A 14,443-nucleotide genomic window follows, 5' to 3' on the forward strand; every position below is an offset into this window, starting at 1 on the left:
TTTGCCCCCAGGTGTCTACCCATGCTCTCCTCCACTACACAGACCTCTAGCTCTGCTTCCCATGGTTCTCCCACTTTGCCTTACCTCTTCAGGAATGTTTTTTGGGAATAAGTGTTTCCAAAGCTAAAACAGGTCTCTTTTAGGCAAGATTAGAGTTTGGGTAACCTTTCATTGTGCGTTTGATTCCTAATTGGTAAAAATGAAGATGATAATTTACTTTCTTTATATAACTGTTGTGAGGACTAAGCATATTATTAATACATGTAAAAGCCCTTGGAAAAAAAATAAAAGCCCTTGGAATGCAACATTCCATAAATGTTAGCTATTGTTATTAAAATTAGTGTGTGAGGGGGTGTTTATGCAGAGGCATGTATATCTAGTCATTTTTATTAAACTTCAGGATTTCTCAGAGCCGTTAGCATTTTGAACCCTGACTTGACAAGTGAGAGGACAGTGGCTGGGGCACAGCGGAGACAAGTCCCCAAATTTAATGACCCCTGTTCGTTTCTCATATACTGCCGTAGTGTGACGTAGGGGACTCTGAACTATTTCAGAGAACACTCTTTTCTTTAGTATTATATCAGTAGCAAATCAGTATTTCTCTTACAACAAAATTCTTATTTAACACTTTGATTGCATTTGAACCATTTCCCATTACTGTCGCATTAGGAGAGTAGGAGAGTTATTACTATGCTCATTTTTCCTAATTAAGGTAAAGAATTACAATGCTGTTTCCAGTTCAGCTGGGCTGACAAGGCCATCTTCTGCCCTTTATAAAGATTTGCACAGAGTTATTTGCGGAAGACGAGTTCCAACCCCTGGACCCTACCCAGGAGCTCATATTTCCCCCGGAACTCTTGGTAAGATGAGTTGAGTGCTTTATGCGTTTATGTAAATGTCACTGGTTATAAAGTCAGCTTTATAGAACCACCCTTTCCTTCCTGTGAAGTTGTCAAACTGTGGAAATATTTAATCACATCAAGAAGCCTGTCCTCACCCAGCTCACCAAGCCCTCCCTGCCTGATGCCTTGGACACACTCCCTGAAGCTTTAGCTAAGGCTATTTGTTGGATGATTTGGTCATTAGTCTCATCGTTGTCATCTGTAGTGTGTCCCTGTTGACGGTCCAAGCCATTCAACTTTGCTCAGCTTCTAACTTGGTCTTCCAGCCGCTCTGGTACATTGACCCCAAGGAGCACCTCCAGGGCCCTCCCTGAGCCCCCCTCTTCCCTCTGTCAGCATCTCTCTCCTCTCTGACTTCCAGTGGTTCCATCCTTTAAAACATCTATTTCTAAAGGGGGTTCTTATGTGTTTATTCACTCATTCAACAAATATCAATCATCCAGCAACGTGCCAGGTACTGTTCTAGGACTAAATATACAGCAATGCATAAAACTAATACAAAAACCTACACTCGAGGAGTTGTAACCTGGTAGAAACGATAGATAATAACCAAGGTAACAGATCAGAGATACAGTGTATTAACCAGTGAGAAGTGGTAAGAAGAAAAATAATAAAACAGAGAAGGGAGCTAGAATACTGGCCAGGGAAGAGTTCCCTGAGAAAGCAACATTTGATGGAAGTTCTAGCAGAAGTGAGGAAGCAGCCTCGAAGGTATGGGGAAAAGCATTCCAGGCAGTGCACACACCAAGAGCAAAGGTGCTAAGGAGAGGAGAATGCCTGCCCTGACCCAGAGGCAGAGCAGGGTCCAGCCCCACTGGAGCAAGTGAACGAGGCTGGAAAGCCACGGGGGAACAGACCATAAGGACTCAGGCTGCTGACTTTCACCCTGCGAGAAATGAGAAATGATTAGGGAGGTTGGACAGGGGAGGGGCAGGCTCCTATTAATTCTGTGATGGGATATGGGATCGTTCTGGCTGTTGGGATGGGACTAGCCTACCAAGGGGCACAGGACGGAAAGGCGAGCCTAGTCAGGGTGCTAACACTGTACTGAGAGAGGGTGGTACTGGACCAGGCTGCCAGCACGTAAGTAAGTAAGAGAGTGGATTCTGGATATATTTGGAAGGAGAGCCAACAAGATTTGCTGCTGGATGTGATGTGGGGTGTGGGACAGAGAGAGAGATCAAGGTTGACTCTGGGGCTTCAGACAGCTGAAAAGAGGAGTGGCCATTTACAGAGAGGGGAAAGACCTCAAGAAGAGCAGGATATTTTTTTGATGGGGGATCCTTTTGGGGGGCTTTGAAAAGGATGGGCTATGAGGAGCTCAGTTTGAGATATGTTAAACCTGAGATGCCTATTAGACATCTAAGAAGAGACATCAAGTTCTCATTCAGAGCTATGAGTTTGGATTTCAGAGGAAAAGTCCAGACTGATGATAGTAATTTAGGAGTATTAGTATAATTATGATTTTTAAGGCCATGATACTGAATGTGTTCAGTTAGTCTATACTGAGACAGGTGCCAGCCTATATCATCACTTGCCTGCAAAGAGCTACATATACTAATAAATCTTAAGTTAAAGAAGTTAATATCTAATTATGGAAATACAGGCTTTAGTCAATGGGTGTAGTGAGTATCTTTTCAGTCAAGTGGACCCCAGGTACTCCTGAAATCTCTCTAGAGGACCATACCTCCGTCTGGGATCCTGGAAGACAGGTGTGCACTTGTGCATACATACTTGTCCTTTGCACTTAGAGAATGGCAGAGAAGTCAGAAAAACAAACTCTGACCTTTCATGGAGAGAGGATTACCTGGATCTCCCCTGGCACCCTCAAGGATCTCCTGGAGCTGAAAGCAAAACATCCTGAAGCCCCTCTCATCTTGGGCAACACCTCACTGGGTGAGTGATTATAATGTTTCCCACGCCACCGTTAACGCCGAGCTGAACTTCCTGTCCTCTAGTTTGCCCTCAGCCTACGAAAACTACTTTTTAAGGACAAAGCCTCATCCTTTATTATAAAAATATTATAATAGTATACTACAAAATATATATAATAATAGTATATTATAAAATATATATTATTTTAGTATATAGTATAGTATATTTATATTACAAAATATACTATTACATATCATATGATATAATTATCTAATTATTTCTATAATTTAATATATAAATAATATCTACATATTGTATATATTATATATTAGAATAATAATAGAATAGTATATATTATATATTATATATTAGAATAATAAAATATATAATATAATAATATATATTATGTATTATAATAATGATGAGTGATGCCTATACCCTGGGAGTATGCAGCATGATCCCCCGAGATGTGGGGGAAAAATATTAGAGGGTCTTTTTTTATCGTTTAATTTATCTTGTCCTTTTTAATTTTGTTTTTGTTAAATAGTGAGTAGATATAATAGAGGTTTGTAAAATATGTATGGTCACATTAATAGTGCACACCCAGTTATCACCTATACCCAGTTTAAGAATGAGAACTTTACCAAAAACTTTGAAAGCCCCATGAGCCCTCCCAAACCACATCCCCTTCCCTTCCCTTCCTCTCAGAAGCACTCATTAGTCTGAAAGTGGCGGTGGTCAGTCACTTTCTTGTTTTTACAATTTTACCACATGTATTTGAGTGTTTGGGCAATATGTCATTTACTTTAGCATATTTTTGAACTTCACATAAATAGACTGGCATAGTATTATTCTTCTTCAGTTTGTTTGTTCAATGTTCTTGACCTGAAATACACTCAGTGTTGCAGGTGACTGCTGGATTCCATTGTATGACTGTACAATTTGTTCATCCATTCCACTGTTGAAGGACATGGAGTGTTTTCCAAGTTTTGGCTATTATGATTATTCTTTTTTATTATTAAGTTTTTTATTTAAATTCCACTACAGTCAACATACAGTGTTATATTAGTTCCAGGTGTACAATATGGTGATTCAATGATTCTATATATTGCTCAGTGCTCATCATGTTAAGTGTAGTCTTTAATCTCCATCACCGGGAATCCCTGGGTGGCTCAGTGGTTTAGTGCCTGCCTTCGGTCCAGGCGTGATCCTGGAGTCTGGGGATCGAGTCCCGCATCTGACTCCCTGCATGGAGCCTGCTTCTCCCTCTACCTGTGTCTCTGTGTCTCTCATGAATAAACAAATGAAATCTTAAAAAAAAAATAAAGCTCTAATCCCCATCACCTATTTCACCCATTCACCCACCCACCTCCCCTGTAGTAACTATCAGTTTGTTTTCTGTAGTTAAAAATCATTTCTCAGTTTGTCCCTCTTCCTTTTTGTTGCCTTTACTCATTTGTTTTGTTTCTTAAATTCTGCATATTAGTGAAATTATATGTTATTTGTCTTTCTCTGACTGACTTATTTCATTCAGCATTTTGCCCTCTAACTCCATCCATGTCATTGCAAATGGCAAGATTTCATTCTTTTTTATGGCTGAGTAATATTCCATTATATATATATGCCACATCTTCTTCATCCATTCATCTATTGATGGACACTTCCACTGTTTCCGTAATTTGCCTTTTGTAAAAAATGTTGCAGTAAACATAGGGGTGCATGTATCCCTTTGAATTAGTGTCTTTGTATTTTGGGGATAAATACCCAGTAATGCAATTATTGTATCAAAGGATAGTTCTGCTTTTAACTTTTTGAAGAAACTCCATACTGTTTTGCACAGTGGTTCCAGCAGTTTGCATTCCCATCAATAGTGCATGAGTATTCCTTTTTTTCTTCTTGTTTCTTGTGTTTTTTATTTTAACCATTCAGACAGGTGTGAGGTGATGTCGTACTGTAGTTTTGATTTGCATTTCCCTGATGATGAGTGATGCTGATCATCTTTTCATGTGTCTGTTAGCCATCTGTATGTCTTCTTTGGAGAAATATCTGTTCATGTCTTCTGCCCATTTTTAATTGGATTATTTGGTTATATAAGTTCTTTACACATTTGGGATACTAATCTTTTATTGGATATGCCATTTACAGATATCTTCTCCCATTCGGTAGGTTGCCTTTTAGTTTTGTTGATTGTTTCCTTTGCTGTGGAGAAACTTTATTTTGATAGAGTCCCAGTAGTTTGTTTTTACTTTTATTTCTCTTGCTTTGGAATTCATATCTAGAAAAATGTTACTACGGATAATGTCAGAGAGATGACTGCCTATGTTCTCTACTAGGATTTTTGTGGTTTCAGATCTTACAGTTAGATTTTTAATCCATTTTGAGTTTATTTTTGTGTATGGTGTAAGAAAGGGGTCCAGTTTCATTCTTTTGCAAGTAGCTGTTCAGTTTTCCCAACACCATTTGTTGAAGAAACTGTCTTTCTCCCATTGTATATGTTTGCCTCCTCTGTCAAAGGTTAATTGACCAAATAATTGTGGTATAATTCTGAGTTTTCTATTCTTTTCCATTGATCTATGTGCCTATTTTTATGCCAGTACCATACTTTTTTTAAAGATTGTTTGTTAAAAAAATAATAAAATAAATAAATAAATAAATATTGTTTGTTTGTTTGTTTGTTTGTTTAAGAGAGAGCATGAGCAGGGAGGAGGGGCAAAGAGAGAGGTAGAAGCATACTCCCCACTGAGCAGGGAAGCCCAATGCAGGGCTCTATCCCAAGACCCTGAGACCACAACCTGAGCTGAAGGCAGACACTTAATCAACTCAGTCACCCAGGCACCCCCACCATACTGTTTTGATTACTATAGCTTTGTAATGTGATTTGAAGTTTTGAATTGTGATACCTGCAATTTTGCTTTTCTCTTTCAAGATTGCTTTGGTTATTCAGGCTCTTTCATGGTTCCATACAAACTTTAGGATTATTTGTTCTAGTTCTGTGAAAAATGCTGTTGGTATTTTGATAGAGATTGCATTAAATCTGTAGTTAGCTTTGGGTAGCATAGACATTTTAACAATATTTGTTCTCCCAACCCATGAAGATGGAATGTCATTTCTTTGTGTCATCTTAAATTTCTTTCATCAATGTTTTATAGTTTTCAGAGTACAGGTCCTTAATCTCTTTGGTTAAGTTTATTCCTAGGTATTTTGTTATTTTGGTGTCATTGTAAATGGGATTGTTTTCCTAATTTCACTTTCTGCTACTTCTTTTTTAGTGTATAAGAATGCAATGGATTTCTATACAATTGATTTTATATCCTGCAACTTTACTGAATTCACTTATCAGTACTATGTTGTTGTCATTTTTGGTGGAGTCTTTACAGTTTTCTATAAATAGTGTCATGTCATCTGCAAATACTGAAAGTTTTACTTCTTTCTTACCAATTGGGTGCCCTTTATATCTTTTCATTGTCTAGCTGCTGTGGCTAGGACTTCCAGTACTGTGTTGAATAAAAGTCCACTGAGTGGACTGACTTTAGGGGAAAAGCTCTGTTTTTCCCCCTTCAGTATGATGTTAGTCATGGGGTTTTCATAGAAGGCTTTTATGATGTTGAGATATATTCCCTCCAACCTTTGTCAAGGGTTTTTATTATGAATGGATGTTGTACTTTGTAAATGCCTTTTCTGCATCTATTGAAATGATCATATGGTTCTTATCCTTTCTCTTATTGATGTGATGCATCACGTTGATTGATTTGTGAATATTGAACCACCTTTGCCGTTCCTTTCCCAGGAATGAATCCCACTTGATCATGGTGAATGATTTTTTTAATGTATTGTTGGATTCTGTTTGCTAGTATTTCGTTGAGGATTTTTGCATCTATGTTCATCAGCGATATTGGCCTGTAGTTCTCTTTTTAAGTCATGCCTCTATTTGGTTTTGGTATCAGAGTGATACTGGCCTCACAGATTTCCTCTTTTATTTTTTGGAATCATTTGATAAAAATAGGTATTAACTCTTCTTTAGGTGTTTGGTAGATTTCACCTGTGAAGCTCTCTGGTCCTAGACTTTTGTTTGTTGGGAGTTTTTTGATTACTGATTCAAATTGCTAGTAATTAGTGTTTTCAAATTTTCTTTTTCTTCCTACTTCATTTTTGGTAGGTTATATGGTTGTTTGTTTTTGTTTTTTTAAGATTTTATTTATTTATTCATGAGACACAGAGAGTGAATCAGAGACACAGGCAGAGGGAGAAGCAGGCTCCTTACATGGAGCCGGACGCGGGACTCGATCCCCAGACTGGGATCAGTCCCTGAGCCAAAGGCAGACGCTCAACCACTGAGCCACCCAGGCCTCCCGGGTTATATGTTTCTTATTATGACTGTTCTTATGTATGTCTCCTGGTGCCAATGTATCAGAGCTTTCTGATAATCTCCCATCCATTCTGTTTTCTATTTTTATTCACATATAGTGAATGTATAAATAAGTAAATACATATACTGGGAGAGCATCCTTATAAATTTACTTTGAAGGGTATATAGCCACTGCCTTTACATCTATATACATCTATATTAATATTCATTTTTTAAATTAGTATCTGAATATTTTTATGAGAAACTTTCAACACCAAAAAGAGGGCATTTATCTTTCCTAAATCTCTCTAAAATATATATATATATTTACTTTTCAGGACCTGCAATGAAATCTCAAGGACATTTTCACCCAATTCTCCTCTCTCCTGCTAGGATTTCTGAGCTCAGTGTGGTATCTAAAACAAGTGAGGGTGAGTTCCTGGTATTCTTAGTAAAACATTAGTGAACTAATCCCTGCACTAAACTTACACTTCCCAAGGAGCTTGGAACCTACTTATATGTTTGTCTTGTCTGGCCTATTTCTAATTCTTCATCATTTTTCTGATGTGATATAATATCCCTACTATAAAACCTTACCATCAAAATTTTTGCATAGAATATGAGGTATTCAGATTATATCATTCAAGACCTTGTAGTCACCTGCAGGATTCTTGCCTATAAAATGCCATAGTGATCTAAAGACAATAAATTTACAGTGAAATTTTGATAGGAAGATAGCAAGAGAACTAGTGCTAACCATCAGTTGAATAATCAATTCCCAGGAGGGAGGATTTTGGAAGGAGAAAGTAGGAGAACTATCTGACACTTGAATGCTACTTATTTCATGTGGACAACGGCAAGAGGTAAAATGAGACAAAGACTTGCCCAGGTGAGCACCCTCCATCCCTGACAATGTCCTTAAGGGCCTACTACAAGCAAATACTACTGATCATGCAAGGTGGAACTCACAAAGTAGGAAGAAAACATATGAGATTTGCCTTCAAGATGCAGAGTAAACCCTTTGATAAAAGGAACCTTATTTTATTCCTTTCCTCATCCCCCAGAGCTCCAGGCATGTAAGTACCTGCAAATAAATACATGCATGGAAGTGCTCAGTTCAATGACTGACTAATGAATTAATGGGGAAAAAATGAGTGAATGAGTGGATTAGGAACTTGAATTTGGGATGCAGTGGTAATGATGACTTTCTTAAGTCATCTTGGGCAAGTCATCTTGGGCAACAAGATGGTGGACTGAACTGAGAGCTGAGTCAAGACTAACTTGTGGGCCATTGTGTGCTCGTGGGCATCAGTGATAGCCAGGGGAGGGGACCTGCCTTGGCTGTATCACTGTCATCCAGGAGTCCTACCTTCCTGGCTTCTAACCATCATTAGCCGAACTTAGACTGTGCTGCAGACCAGCAAGCATTCCCATCCCTGGCATTACCCTACCCATTTGCCAGGAAAGGGACCCTTCCTGGTTTTCCCAGCACTGGGCTTCACAGCTTCAGCCTCAGGACAATTCAGACAGCACACCTGAATATCACTCAGAAAATGAGGGGAATATGCTTAGATTCCCTCAAAATCTTGGTGATAACAGAAGGGAGAGAAGAGAGAGTAGTAGAATGGGTGGATTGGGAGCAGAGATAACCAGTATAAGCAAGAGGTTAAGGCAGGAAAACCCTTCCCAAATCTTCACCCCAGATATCAGTTAGCCCACAGTTTTCAGACTTTTCTAGCACAACCGTGTCCTCAAAACAAATCTTAAACAGAATAAGTAAATGAAAATATGTTGTTCTATTTGGAGGAGAGGGGAGATTTTTCACCATCACCCTGTCACTGAGCCCCCTTATGTCTGTGCTTGAGAGGATGCTTCAGAGCACAGTTCAGAGTCCCCAGTGTAACCCTAATCCCTCATTTTAGGAATTCCTCATGAGGAAGCCAAGAAGCAAAAGGAGAGTAGACTTGCCCAAGGTCCCCAAACTGGCTGGTGGCCAGGTCACCAAGACACACATCTCCCATTTCCAACTCAGAACTCTTTTCCTTACTTGATGAGCCTTCCCCCAGGCCCACCCTGCGGCCTGCAGTTGTTGGAACGGACTGCTCAGTTTGGATATGCAAACAAAGCATAGCCAGATTCTGAAATCTGAAGAATCCGTATGCCAGCCTCAGGCCTTCTTAAAATTAAAGTGTGAGTTCCCTCTAGTGGCAGAATGTTCCCCCAAGAACATTTCCCAAGGTTCTCAAACTTTTCCCAAGGCCCAGAAGACTGCCAAAACAGATGACACTGTTGAGGGAGGAGTACATTGGAGCCAGATGTGTGTTCCCCCTTCCCAGGACCCCTCCCTGGATAAATTTCTGTGAAGGCTTATGTTTGTTTAAATTTTGCATGCTGATCCATATCAGTGTACGTTTTCACCCTCAAAAATCTTTAGTATAGTAAGTGCTCCAGAAAGTCCCTACATCTTTATCCCGTAGACCCATGAACTCTGAAAAGCATGAAGTTAAAACCCACATTCTGAAAATTAAGCAAAGTTGAAGCTCTTTCTAATTCTATTGGAAGACAAGCGAGGTTTTGTGACCAAAGATGGAATGAAATAGGAATAGGAATATAGTAAATAGAATTTTCTCGGTATAGCTGTGTCAAGCCTGGCACAAAATCAGGGGGTAATGTGAGCAATGCAGAAATAGAGCAGAGCAGACAGCAAGCATTTTATTCTCCCCTGAGGCTGAACTGCCCTGTTTACCTGTGTCAGATAAGAGATGGTCATGCTGGTCTATATGATGCTTCTGACCTTAAAAGAATAACAACAACAACAACAACATCTTTTTTGTTTCTGACTTCTTCCCCATGAATAAGGCTCTGGGACTATAGGGCAGGAGGGATTGCATGACAGGAAGCAAGCTTGGACTTCCCAGTGCTCCTGAAAGCAAAAGCATGGCCAGGATTTTTGCAGAAGTTAAAAACCAAGCTGCAATGGACCCTGGATAGGAAGAAATGAACCATCACTGATGGGCCTCGGATGTGCTCCCATGTTATGGAGTGCCTTTTATGAAACCCTGGGCAGTAATAGGGTGAGGACTCTAGACTGAGACATTCCAGGAAGGAGGAGAAGTTGAGTTACCTTTAGACAAGATTTGCTTAGTATAAGGATAATAAGGAACAGATAGTGGTTTCCCTAATCAGTTAGGTTAGCTGTGATTATTGAAGCTGCAGGTATGTTATGTGTATGAGGATATGTTGGCAGGGGTGGGGGAAGTATTGTACCAAGTACATTTTTAATATTGATAAAAGATAAAGCTAGGTGGGAGGGTAAAATATTCTCAAAGATTAATCCACAAGAGGAAAATCAAAGCCTGGCCCAAAACCTGATGAAAACAGACTAACTGAAGTTAGAACTCAGCCCTCAAAGTGATGTCAAATCAGACTCTATGTGTGAGCTATTCGTTCTACAAACCCAGGGAAGTCAAAGATTAATTTTATTTTATTTTTTTAAGATTTTATTTATTTATTCACGACAGACACAGACAGAAAGAGAGAGGCAGAGACACAGGCAAAGGGAGAAGCAGGCTCCATGCAGGGAGCCTGACATGGGACTCGATCCGGGGTCTCCAGGATCACACCCCGGGCTGGAGGCGGTGCTAAACCACTGGGCCCCTGGGGCTGCCCCCCAAGGATTAATTTTAAAGGCCAACTAAGTGATCTCCTGACGGTTTGGGACTTCTTCACTTTCAAAGATTGATCTAAACCCTTTCCATCCCTACTGTAGGGAAACCCCAAAGCTGGTACTAATATCCTGCCAATACTCACAAGTATGCCTGCAACACCTGTAAATTTTTAATTACTTCCTTGTCAAGTAGCAAATAACATTGCCCCAATCCTCCTGGGTGCTCTCCCATCATTCCCACTGCCCTGGCCACCCCCAGTGTTCCCACACCCAAGAACACCTAATATAATACCCAGGGAAGCTCCCTGCATCCAGGAGCTGTTTTCATTCTGATTGGCTGGCATCCTCTTGGAACTGGTTGTCAAGGATTTTGAGTATCCACACTACCTGTAGAGGTGCAAATCACCAGTCAGAGCATTTTTGAGGGGCGCCTGGGTGGCTCAGACAGTTAGGCATCTGCCTTTGGCTCAGGTCATGATCCCAGGGTCCTGGAATTAAGCCCTGTGTCACACTCCCTAATCAGAAGAGAGTCTGCTTCTCCCTCTGCCTCTGCCACTCCCCACTGCTTATGCTCTCTCTGTCAAATAAATACATGAATAAAATCTAAAAAAAAAAAACTTAAAGCATTATTGATTACAGACAATGCTCTAGGCAATTGAAAGTCCTTTGTCATTTTTTAATACCATCAAATTTATTCCCCTTAATCACGAAACAGTTTCACGTAATTTCACTGTGTTCAGTCAGGAGAGGGTAGAGAAAGGTTCTAACAGGGTCTGCTACCTACTAGTTGTCACTGTGAGTCCCTCTTTCTAGCCTCTATTTCCTTGCATTTGTCTACAGAAGAGTACAGACCATCCCAGGGGTTCCTCTTGGCTACACAAGAGAACTACCTGAGGAGTCTTTGGAAAAACCACATGTCCAAAAATTCTGACTTCATTGATCTGGGAGTGAGGGATCTGTGCTGTTTTACGTTCCCAGTGGTTCCCCGTGCAACCAGTGTAGAGAGCAAATGCACCAGTGGAACACTAAGGCCCCGGCACCATGATTATAACTCAGTTGCTCCTCTCATGTCACCTATAAAAAACAATTTGCCTCCTAGGACTGATAATAGGTGCTGGCTGCAGTCTGGCCCAAGTGAAAGACATTTTGGCTGAGCGAGTTTCTGAGCTTCCAGAGGAGAAAACTCAGACATACCGAGCCCTGCTGAAGCAGCTGAAGAGTCTGGCGGGCCAGCAGATCCGGAATATGGCAGTACGTTCCGGGGGCCAATCACGCGACACGCTGCACCTATTTCTTAATCTCACTGCAGTGCTGAAATAGCATCAGCAGAATCAGTATGCAAAAAGGTCTCAGCAGATTGAAACGACAGGCACGATAAATAAATATTTAATACTTAATAAGCATTATTAAAAATATATTTTAAAAGACTCTGAGTCAAGCTCAATCTAATAGCCAAGTAGTAATGAAGGTACTCATAGCTTTCCTACTTTCATGATAAGACCATCAAAGAACCTAGTCTAGTTTTAGAAGACATTAACAGCAGTTTAGTACCTAAAACTAGGAGGGTAGTCTTCTCTACTCCATACTGTTCAGACCGCAGCTCTGATCTGAGAGTCACACTTTAAAGTCTGGCTGTTTCTGACCTCAGAAAAAAAGCAGAAGAGGCACAGTTAGGTTTTCAAAATATACTTGCTCCCTCTGCTACGTATCCCAAATGGGGTGTCAGAAATCCTTGGGATATGGGGAATTAAGGGAGGACATATTTCCTTCGAAAAAGCTCTTCAAGTAATTCCAAAATAGTCTCTCCTCCTGCCAAGAACTCTAACACCTTGCAGCCTGGCAAGGAGATGGTGGCAGGAGGGTGAAAGGTTGGAAACCACCTCAGAAGGAGGTATGGTGGGGGATGGAACATCAGAGGGATCATGAGAGCTGCCTTCAAATGCTTATAGATTCATGAGGGCAGATGTGATTTATTTCATATAATCACAAAAGGTAGATGTATGATAGGGGAGAGTCCAGGGAGGCAAAGTCAGGTCAGCAGAAACTAGAGCTGTTCGCAAAGGACTGGGAGGATTGGGAACGTCCTCATCCATGTCCCAGCCCAGACCGTGGCAAGCCAGGGTGGTCCCTGGAGGCTCCATCGCTATGTGGGGTAGAGAGTACGAAGTTGAACAGCCAGTCATTTCCCTCCCATGTTCTGAGATGCTAGTGGCTCAACAAGATCCAAGAAGAGCAAGAGGGCAACCGGCTCTCAGCAGTGTGGTCCCCAGAGCCCCAGCACAGCCACATGGGTTCTGGCCATCTTGGAGGCAGTGCTGGGCGCAGGACAGCACCTCTGGAGCTGACACCACAGCCCCCTGTGCCGTGGCCAAGCCTGAGTTGGCGCTGGTTCAGAATGGGCCATGGAGCCCCCTACTTGGGCTTGAATCCCAGTCCTGCCCCTTCCTCACTAGGATACCGTGGTCAAGGCTCATAATTTCTCTGTGTCCCAGTGTCCTCATCTGAAAAATGGGGATAATGGCATCAATTTCATTGGGTTGTTGAGAGAAGTGAGTAACTTCCTGTCCCTCTGCCGGGAAGACCAAGACTCCTTGTGACACTTTCACTGCAAGAGGACCTTAAGCAGGTGCATGTGGGGTGTTTGGATGGGGATAAAATGACCAAGGCTATAACTCTCTCTCTTTAGTCCTTAGGGGGACATATTATAAGCCGGCACTGCTATTCGGATCTGAATCCAATTTTGGCTGTGGGCAACACTACCCTCAATCTGATATCAGTAGGTAAGCTACCCCAGAACATTCTGAACTGCACCTAAGATTTTCCATCTTTCTTTTAGGGAATTGTTGTAAGTGAAAGCCCTGGTCTCTAGCTCTTAATCCACCATGGGCGGGGGGGGGGGGGCGGACACACGACTCAGGATCCTAGAGGAAGACACACTGAGGCATGGGAGTGGCTAGTGCTTCCTTCTGGCACCACACCCCGCACACACACAACCCTCACCCCACCATAACCCTGGGACAGCCAGGGGTGGTGTTCAGAGACTGAGCTGGAGGCCCTCTGCTGCCTGAGAACTGCTCCCTCCTCCTCTCCATGCCCACCCTCTAAGCTGTGGTGCCTGAGGCCACAAGTCTCGGAAGACACACTGCAGACACTGTGGGCCCTCTGCGGGGGAGGGGAGGAAGGCAATGATTAATTTTACACACTGGCTGAAAATATCATTCCCTGAGGGCCGCTCCATGCAGAACCACCCTCGTCTCCCTGGAAACCTCCTGTGCCTCCACTGCTCCAAGGATGCCGACACGCCCCTTTGCTGGGCACTAACTGTGCCAGGCTGTGCTGGACATTGTACACACAGCACGTCTAGTACATCCAACCTCCTGGCCAAGGTCACTCATAGAGACAGACACGGGGGTGGGGGGGACCATTGTCTGCAACAAGCCGTCTCTCCGGGGCCTCTACATCTCCCTGCCATCACGCCTCCCCAGTCCTCACCCACGGCCCATCAGATACTCCCCCTTCCATCCATCTCACTTGGCCAGCTGCCGTTTGCCCCTCCTATGGGCTGACTGGACCCAAGGACTAGGGTGCAGGAAAGCAACCAATCTGCTCCCCACATGAACTTTGGGGTGTGTCCAACCAGGAATTATATCACAG

At 42.0% G+C, this 14,443-nt stretch overlaps 1 protein-coding gene across 1 annotated transcript in view; it reads left to right on the plus strand.

The window, feature by feature from the left end:
• LOC129522704 (aldehyde oxidase 2) overlaps positions 1-14,443 on the plus strand; it is a 78,996-nt gene that overhangs the window by 12,748 nt on the left and 51,805 nt on the right. Inside the window, exons 8-12 of the mRNA XM_055345004.1 lie at positions 780-860; positions 2,654-2,798; positions 7,461-7,553; positions 11,889-12,040; positions 13,476-13,569. Coding sequence (XP_055200979.1) covers positions 780-860; positions 2,654-2,798; positions 7,461-7,553; positions 11,889-12,040; positions 13,476-13,569 — 565 coding nt within the window. The remainder of the gene's footprint in view (positions 1-779; positions 861-2,653; positions 2,799-7,460; positions 7,554-11,888; positions 12,041-13,475; positions 13,570-14,443) is intronic.

The sequence above is a fragment of the Nyctereutes procyonoides genome, unplaced genomic scaffold (assembly GCF_905146905.1).
Source record: "Nyctereutes procyonoides isolate TBG_1078 unplaced genomic scaffold, NYPRO_anot_genome, whole genome shotgun sequence".
In the NCBI taxonomy this organism is placed as follows: Eukaryota; Metazoa; Chordata; class Mammalia; order Carnivora; family Canidae; genus Nyctereutes; species Nyctereutes procyonoides.